Source organism: Phragmites australis, chromosome 19 (assembly GCF_958298935.1).
Source record: "Phragmites australis chromosome 19, lpPhrAust1.1, whole genome shotgun sequence".
NCBI classification, from domain to species: Eukaryota; Viridiplantae; Streptophyta; class Magnoliopsida; order Poales; family Poaceae; genus Phragmites; species Phragmites australis.
The window spans coordinates 24,410,223-24,419,190 of record NC_084939.1 but is presented as its reverse complement, the minus strand read 5'-3'; the positions used below and the strand labels follow the sequence as shown (position 1 = coordinate 24,419,190).

Sequence of the window (8,968 nt, the reverse complement as noted above, 5' to 3'; positions counted from 1 at the left end):
AAATTATAAAAGACCTATATGTTCTCTTCCGAATTCTTGTAAAATTCTTAGTTCCCCTGGAAGTGGGCAAATAAATGGAAGCTATTCGTTCTCTCTTTTTCAAAAAACAATCGGAAGCTATTTAGACCTAATTTGTTTGGCACGGGAAGGGGAAGGTGCAACCACATGAAAAATCTCCACGTATTGTTTTTTGAAAGACCCTCTACGCGTTATGAACGTGTGGCCGACTCCAGTGTGCGCGTGCGAAGTCTTCAAACTGTGCTCGCTTCGCGTCACTGCGCCTTACAACTTGCAACTTTTATCTTTCCCTAACAGAAATATAACTCCACAATATAGTATACACGTACAATATATCTCGACCATCTATCTCTTCTATATTATATTTATTAATTATCTTATCTATTTTATAATTTTTTTATTTATTGTTAAATACAAATCTCAACCTAAATGAACGGTTGTGATCACCCTCTTGCGAGCTGCCTTCGCACTATAAATAGAGCGCCTCGGCGCCACCACGACCAACCCAACACCCATCCTCTCAAAGCTGCTGACCACCATCTGCTTACAGCTCCAACACTCACTATCTCCTCTCCTCAACTAGTACTAGTGCCGCTTCTCCTCTCGCCCTTCGACGACGCAGCATAGTTGAACTGTCTACGGTAGCAGGCAGAGAGATGAGGCGTTGCAGCAGTGTCTCTTCGCCGCTCGCCGCTGTTGCCCTGCTCCTCCTCGTCTGCTTCTCCCACCGCGTGGCAGCGGCTCGTCTCCTGCCTGCTGTTCATCCTCTTGTTCACCAAGGTACTTCTACTTCACTCATGGCATGCGTGCATAGATATGCTCGACCTCTTTGCTGACCACACCTGCTTAGCTGCTTTGACGTTTCTGAACATTTAATTTGCAGAGAGCGGTGTCAAGGCAGCTGTAGATGGCCCAGTGCTTCAGGAAGGTGCCGCAGGCAATGGCGATGAGCTCTCAGTCTCCGAGGTGAGAATAGACTTGGTACTTCTTTCAAATTTGGCTCCATTAGAGCAGTCAAGTGGCCAAGAGGTGGCTAACCTTTCATGCCCTGGATGTGCAATGGCAGCAGATGATGGGAGCAGAGGAGGTGGACGAGGTCTGCGCGGAGGGGAACGACGAGTGCATGCAGAGGAGGCTGCTCCGAGACGCGCACCTTGACTACATCTACACGCAGCACAAGGGCAAGCCTTGACCAGGAACACATCTTCTCCATGGAGAGATACTCTGACTAACTGCACGAGTGACGTCGCCGCTTAAGTGTAAAGTTCACTTAGAGTTGATCCATGTGTCAGTTACAACGTAGTAATCTCAGAGGAACCGCGTCCCTTCTCCATTGGTTCCTTGCCGGTTTGGTTGGTTTGGGCGGAGTACATGCTGGAAAGGGATTCTCATATAATATATCTACCTGCTTCATGCTAGCTTTTCTCACTAATATCCGTGATCCGTCTAGACGTATATGCGTGCGTCAGATTTGTCTGTACATCTCAAAGTCTGTCTAATATACATGTACCATTTTCTTCAAGTGTTTGCTTGGTATCGAACAGAGTGTGCAGCTTAAGATGACGATGACCTGATAGGCCTGAGGTTCATCTGTGCGTAGCATGCAACTGCAAGACTGTTTTTCTAACTAATGTGGAGGTGCCAACACTAGTTTGGCTTGGTGTGATGAGAAGTTGTGGCAAACTTATGACCGTGCTTTTCCTTGTTACTAAATGGCACTATTACTAGTAATATATATACACACTTGCATTTGTTTTCTGGTGTCTGTCTCTCTGTCTGCCTGTAAATCTCTGAATCTGTGATCCCTGTCTGATTCTCCGATCCGACCTGCTTCCTGTAAACAGTTCTCCTTCTCTACCGGCCCCTAGCTAATCTTCTTAATCCGAGAGAAGAACCAATCATTTACAAGTCCAAGAAAACCACCGTTGCGATCAATCTAGCTACAGTGCGCAAAATTATGGGCTTGCTGCATTTCGTGTCTGCTCTCAAAGATTCCACAGGATGGTGGTCGGAGCTCATGAAAGTCAACACCGTGCAGCTGCAGCTCATTCATTTCATATGTCTGAGGCTTTGAGCTGCTCGGGCAAAGAGGGACATGCAGAGATGCTCCCCAGTCCCCACATGCGATGGCAATGATTCACAGTTTCACAAACAAGTGCTGGAAGCTCGATTGCAAAACTGTATATCCAACTAAAGCTTTGTCATAAAGAGATTCTATGGTATGCGTGAACATGTTGCCCATCTTTCCCATCAGCTTTTGGTGTAACTGGTTGATGTATATAATTTAATATAGTATCAGAGTAAAAGATCTTAAGTTCGAGTCTTAACGGGTGCAATTAAATAAAAAATTGTAACCGACTACTATTTTCACATTTGATGTCTAATAAAGCCTCCACGTGAGAGAGTGTTGAAGTATAAGTTATCCATCTCTTCCCAATCAACTTAGATTTTTAGGTGTAACTGATTGGTGCATACAACCAAATCCTTGAGACATGAGTAGTCATTAGAGTGATGCAACATCATATACTAACAGCTCATAACAATGTTACCTAACCTACATTTCCAGAAGTCAACTACCACTTGCTAAGGCTGTGTTTGGTTTGAACGCAAGGTTTGATGGATTATGGCTACCTATGTTTTCAGAGATAAAGCCATACACGTTATCTATTTGGTTGAATAGATGTGATGCGTCAATCTTGTATTTGGTTGGAGGGACGAGAAAAAATAACTAAATTATATCTATTATTTTTTATAATAATAGTTAATCATACACTAATCAGCCCACACTAACATTATCAACGCCAATCTTACCGTAGTTTAATAATTAACAACAAACAGGCTAATTAATTGTACTTACACTAATTAACACACTAACACTTATCAACCATGTCTCATATTAATAAACACTACCTAGCAATACAACATACTAATTATCACTAACTATTTTACTAATGATCAAAATTTGATAAGTGGATTGTCTTGTCCATCAAAAACAACAACTGTCACATCCATCTTCATCCCTCCAACCAAACACATAAGATAAAAAGTATGCTCACATAGGAGTATCCTTTCTCTTCTCTTTACAATTGACATGTGTTTGTTTTCTGAAATCTGTAGAGTGGCCAATAGTGCCCACTCCATTATCTGATCAAGCTAGTGATCGATAGAGGGACCGTCATATTAATGCTTCCGTGATCTTAGCTACTACTGTAGTATACAATTTCTGAAACTAGTTTAGAGCAGTACAGGCCATAGTGCGCAGGGTTGGGTTTTAATTGGTTAAAGCAGCATTCATGTCAGCTTCTTGCACTAGATAGATGGTGTACTATAATTGGTTAAAGCAGCATTCATGTAAAGAATACCAGACGTATTTTATTCTGAAAAAAAAAATCAAACTTTATATTTTGATAAAAATTAGTTAAATTATAAATATATTTAGTTTATAAAAATATATAACTACATTCATATTTTAAAACTCTTTCACACTGTATTAGTTTTGTAGCTATAAACTATATATTTTATGAGAAAATAATAGTCAAAATTTAATTTTGAAGATCAAGTTAAAATAAAATACATCTTGTATTCTTAAACGGAAGAAGTATATTACTAAAGCAAAGCTTAAAACTCTAGTTGCTTCTTTTCCGGCAGCTCAGTGTGAACCAAAGAGGTCGGCCACTTGCAAAGTTGCAATCGGAGAAAGCACTTTTTGCCCGCACAACATGATCTATCAATCTATCCATCTATCCCCTCGTGCACACAGATCGATCTTGCACTGTGCCTCTAGATCATGCATGAAACGTGTCTGTCAATCTGTGCAGGGGAAGAAGTTCAACTAGGTCAGCCTTGGATACTCTAGGATAGAGTAGGGTGTTTGGATAAACATGGAGATAATTTCCACTGAATGTTAACGGAGTTTTTGATTTGCTATAAAAAATCATGCTCTCTTTCATATCATCAATTTAGTTTTTTTATCCTGTAAATACCATTATCGTCATAATAGAGGGGATAGTAGTGGCACGCAGGGATGGTAAATTAAGTTTTTTCAACCATATGTGTCACTGTCGTCACCTATATGATGGTGATGGCACATATAGAAAGGAAAAAAATAAGTAATGATATAGAAGTGATCGATTTTTTCAGTAGTATACAGGAAATTATCTCCTAAACATGATGGTCAATGTGTAGTGGCGGATCATAAGTGAGTGGCCGGTCTGCCAAATAGCTAGTGGTCGGCATGTGTACATCCATCCAACATGGAATCTAGCTTAGTGGCACACGCAGCAAAGTACGTGCATGCATGTACAGCCCAAAGAGAAAACTTGTGGTAGATTAGGTGGGCGATATATACGCTACGCGTGCAGTACATCTGTGCAGATCAAAATTGATCAGTGCTAGTACTCTATGTTTGGCGACAATTGTAGGTACATTCATCCTTCTCGGTGTGTTTGGTATCATCCATGATCCATCCATCAATGTTCAGACTTCAGAGGGTTTCAACTCATCAGCTAGCTAGGTTAGATGCTTTCCCAGCAAATGGCAGGAGGTTGGCAGCCTCCGACCTAGAGCACCTGCACTGCACCCGTCGCCAGCTACTGAAGTGAGTGAGCATGACGATCGATGCACGCAAGACGCGAACAAGTTGCGCAAGCCTCTGCTTCTCTACTGAACACCAGCTGCATAGCCTCCAGTATATGGCCTCGAGGTTCGCAGGCATGGAATGCAGACCCAGGCTAGCAGGCTTGATTGCAGCTTGGGAGAAGATCTGATTGTATCTTTGGGTTGGATTTCTGGATACACGGGAGCACTGGCCAGTGTTTATCTTAGACAATCTGTATAGGCCGGTGCAAGAAGAAATCCACAGTCCGTGGGCTCATTGATTGAAAACCGACGCTTGGGTAAATGCATGGGCCTTATGCATGGAGCGCAGCCTGGCCGCGGCCATCGAGAGCAGCATGGTGGCGCACGCCGCAGCCGAAGCCCAGATCTGGCTAGTTCGGCCTCCATCCCAGCACAGCCTGTTCCAGGAATAGCAACCAGCACGGCTTCTTGACCACGGGCGCAACTAAAGATGGTCAAATGGGCCAATCGGGTCGGCTCGGTACGGGCCCATCTCGGCACGGCCCGAAATCGGCACGGCCCGATTGGCCCATTTACTGTTACGGGCCGTGCCGTGCCGGCCCGTGTGCCGAGCCGTCGGCCCACGGCACGGCCCAACTGTCACCGTGCCGTGTCGGGCCGGCCCACGGCACGGTCGGCACGATGGGTCCGGTCGGCACGATGGGCCCGTTCGACACGGTGGGGGCACGATAGGCCCGTTTGGCACGACGGGCCTGATCGGCACGGTGGAGGCACGACGGGCCCGGCCGGCACGGGAAGGCACGACGGGCCCGGTCGGCATGGTGGAGGCACGTTGGGCCCGTCAGCACTCAAAAAAATAGGAAAAAATCAAAAATAATAGCTAAAAAAATCCAAAAAACAATAAAAAAAATATGGAAAATAAATACATAACATCTTTATTGATTGGTTGCCTCGTTAAAAACCTTTCTACTAGAAGGAAAAAAGAGTACAACCAATGATTATGCTCCGAAAATTACATGGTTTCATTAGAAACCCCAGAATTTTGCTTGCAATTTTTAATATGCTTCCTCAAGTGTCCCGTTCCATGTGAAGATCTGGCACCTATTTCTATACTGCATATATTACACTTAGCAAATCTTACCTGTTCCCCGTTAATTTCTTTGAAGACCTTTTCAAAATGTTGCCACACTTGGGACCATGCACCTGAGTTCTCGGCGCCTTGATCCATGAATTGAAATATGGAATTAGTTTCTTGATGTGAAGTGAATACTGGCTACTTGGCTAGCAAATAGGAAAAGAGAGATGGGTGGGCAGGGTGGAGTTTGAGATGGAGTAGATGGTATTTATAGGGATGAGAGGAGAGGTAGGTGGGGGTGGGGCCGCGGGGGGTATTTTAAAAAAATAAACAAAAAACATGAATAAAAAAACTTAGAAATAATAGGGGCACATGATTAATTCTAAAAATGACCTTTATTGATAGGTTGCCTCATAAAAAACCTTTCTAGCAAAGGAAAAAAGAGTACAACCTAGCTCAGAAAATTTAAAATTACACATTCTCATCAGCATCTAGATACAAATTTTGGAATGATTCTTCAAGCTCAGTATTTTCTGCAGTGTGTTGCATTCGTGCTTCAGCTTGTTCCCAATCCTTTACTATGGTGAGTATTTCAACCATCTCACTTGACAGATTTGTTCTTCTCTCTTCGATTATCCTTCCTGTAAGACTGAAGGCAGCCTCAGAAGAAACTGTAGATACAAGAACCGTTAACAAATCTCGCGCTAACAGTGAAAGGACTGGATAATTCGTCTTGTGCTCATGCCACCATTGCAGTATGTTGAAGTTTTCTTGTTCGTGGCTGATAACGTCACTGTCGATGAAGGTAGTTAGCTCCCCTCCGGATATTGGAATTCCGGTGCCCGTAGACGATCGTGACGAAGAGTCTGAACTTCTTGATGAAGAACCTGCACCAAATATTTTCCCCCACGTTGTCATCTTCTTACTTGTTATGGGTGCTAGTGGAGGTCGTTGCAGGCGAACTCCGCCATACTTTGTTTCATATTTACTATAAACTTCGAATAACTTAGAACGAACATTAGTATAATAATTAGAATAATCATGGCCAAGAGCATCACCTAGAATTGCAAGAACTCTACAGAAAGCTGCAATTTTAGCTCTAGGATCTAAAATAAAGGCAAAAGCGTATAACAAAGGAATTTCTTTCCAATACTTTAAGAATTTAGATTTCATATGAACTACACAATCTCTTAAAAGATTGTCATTTTCATAGTTGTTTAAATGAGTAGCAATTTCAATAATATTATGCACTACTAAACAAGATGTTGGATAATAAACTCCTGATAAACTCACAGTTGAATCATAAAAAAATTCAAGAAACTCCAGTATCCTTTCAGCAACATACCAATGCGCTTCCGTGAGTAAAGTTTGACCCCCCATGCTGATGGTAATGTGTATGAATAAACACACCAAATGTGCTCTTATATGGTATAATATTTTTAAGCATCAAGAAAGTAGAATTCCATCTCACCAGCATGTCCAGAGCAAACTTACGTGGACGCACACCCATTGCAACACAATACTGTTTATATGCTGCAATTCATTGGTTAGAGGAGTTCACAAAAGATATTGCAGTACGAAAATCTTCTAAGTATCGCGATAACCTCTTCAAACCGGATTTTACTATAAGATTGATAATATGACAAGCACAACGTTGATGTAACAAGAAAGATTCAGCATAAGTACTAAACAACGGAGTAAGAATATCCATTGCTCTAGAATTTGCACCGGCATTATCTAAAGTGATAGAAAATATTTTATTCGTGAGGCCAAAGTCTGCAACTACTTGAGATATTTTTTCAGCAATATTTTCACCGGTATGCGCGTTGTCAATCAAGCGAAAACCTATTATTCTCTTTTCTAATTCCCAATCATTATTAACAAAATGAGCAACCACATTAAGATAATCCTCTCTAGCCCTACCTGCCCATATGTCCGAGGTCAAAGCAACTGAAAATGTACATGTTTGCAACATTTCTTTAAGTTTGCTACGACACGTATTGTAGTATTTTACCATATCCCTACTAGTTGTCTGTCTAGAAACATGCGTGAACCTAGGATTATGAGCTTGCTTAATGTAATCTTCAAATGCAGCAGACTCACCGATATTGAGTGGTAGATCCGCTCTTGCAATGAAGCGACATAGCTCTTTTCGAGCATTGGCAGAGTCGTACTCCCAATGATGAACAGAGCCGCCGGGGTTGTACTGCAACACCGTCTGCTTCATGGCTGCTCCACTCTTTCGCTTGCAACTTATGGCGTGCCTCTTCAAGTGCCCCGTTCCACCCGAGGGCTTTGCAGATAATTCATTTTTACAAATATAACACTTAGCATACCTGACACTTACCCCATCTTCCTCTTTGTAGATCCTTTCAAAGTCTTGCCAAACTTCGGAAGTACCGGCTCTTGATCTTTTAGACCCGCTGCTTGCTAATGTGTGCGCACTTGTAGAGCCCGACGATGGCACTCCTGCTGCATCACCTGGATCTGGATGTGAACCAACCGGAGGTTCACCGTCGGGTCCATCATCACCTGCAGCACTAGTATCAAAGGGGCCGTAGTCCCCTGTGAGTCCTTGGAGAAAAAAATCATGATCTATGGATGTATCATGATCACCGGCATCCATGATCAATGTCGAATGACACTACAAAAATTGCAAATATTCAGAGTTAGAAATAATCAAATAATAAAACTAATAATAAAATAAGACTCAACAACGATGCAAAAAAAATCACCAAGATTTCTTCAACTTCAAGATAGCAAATCAGCAAGATGACGATTTTGGAATTGCTCAGATTTTTTTGCAACAATTCAAACTAATTTTGCCAAATTATTGCTAATTCTCACGAACTTTGAGACAAGAATGAGAGGAGGAAACAAGAGAGAAAATGGTGTTGCTGGTGTGGAATGGAAGGGCAAGGTGCTCCTCTATTTATAGGTGAAAAATGGTGATTTTTGCAATTTTTTTTGAATTTTTTGGAGCTCAAACGGTCACAAAACGGCTATAAAATTCAAAAATATCGGGTTAACGGGTTAAACGGGCCGGGAATGGCCCGTTTAACCCGTTAACCCGCGTGCCCCCGCCGGCCCATCGTGCCCCACGTGCCGGCCGTGCCGTGGGCCGCCGCGTGCCGAGCCAGCACGGTGGGCCGTGCCGTGATGGGCCGGCCGTGCAGTGATGGGCCGGCCGTGCAGTGATGGCCCGCCGCGTGCCGTGCCGGCCCGGCCCGGCCGTGCCTCCTGGGCCAGCCGTGCCTGAGCCGGGCCGTGCCGGGCCCGTGCCGGCCCGACTCGGCC

At 43.2% G+C, this 8,968-nt stretch overlaps 2 protein-coding genes across 5 annotated transcripts; one reads left to right on the top strand and one right to left on the bottom strand.

Moving 5' to 3' along the window:
* The first annotated feature begins 532 nt into the window (after window positions 1-532).
* Window positions 533-1,540, top strand: LOC133899870 (phytosulfokines 5-like). Of its 4 annotated transcripts, none has more exons than XM_062340899.1 (3): window positions 533-798; window positions 926-984; window positions 1,088-1,540. In XM_062340899.1, exons 1-3 carry the CDS (start codon window positions 675-677, stop codon window positions 1,208-1,210), a joined length of 306 nt encoding a protein of 101 aa, XP_062196883.1. In that variant the 5' UTR covers window positions 533-674; the 3' UTR covers window positions 1,211-1,540. The 4 variants fall into 4 exon arrangements, with proteins under 4 accessions (XP_062196883.1, XP_062196881.1, XP_062196880.1 ...); XM_062340897.1 differs by having other exon boundaries at window positions 1,085-1,540; XM_062340896.1 differs by having other exon boundaries at window positions 902-984.
* A 4,591-nt stretch (window positions 1,541-6,131) lies between these two features.
* Window positions 6,132-8,375, bottom strand: LOC133900641 (uncharacterized). The gene is made up of 2 exons (XM_062341838.1): window positions 7,775-8,375; window positions 6,132-6,558 (listed from the first exon to the last, which is right to left on the bottom strand). Exons 1-2 carry the CDS (start codon window positions 8,295-8,297, stop codon window positions 6,143-6,145), a joined length of 939 nt encoding a protein of 312 aa, XP_062197822.1. The 5' UTR covers window positions 8,298-8,375; the 3' UTR covers window positions 6,132-6,142.
* Between the last annotated feature and the right edge of the window lie 593 nt (window positions 8,376-8,968).

Excerpts from the sequence above, each read along its gene's own strand:
- LOC133899870 (XM_062340895.1), top strand. The coding sequence starts at position 675 with ATGAGGCGTTGCAGCAGTGTCTCTTCGCCGCTCGCCGCTGTTGCCCTG. Across the intron at positions 799-901 it reads TCATCCTCTTGTTCACCAAG|AGAGCGGTGTCAAGGCAGCT; the intron begins GTACTTCTACTT and ends TTTAATTTGCAG. Across the intron at positions 985-1,084 it reads ATGAGCTCTCAGTCTCCGAG|CAGATGATGGGAGCAGAGGA; the intron begins GTGAGAATAGAC and ends GTGCAATGGCAG.
- LOC133900641 (XM_062341838.1), bottom strand. The coding sequence starts at position 8,297 with ATGGATGCCGGTGATCATGATACATCCATAGATCATGATTTTTTTCTC. Across the intron at positions 6,559-7,774 it reads GGATCTACCACTCAATATCG|GTTCTTCATCAAGAAGTTCA; the intron begins GTGAGTCTGCTG and ends TATTTGGTGCAG.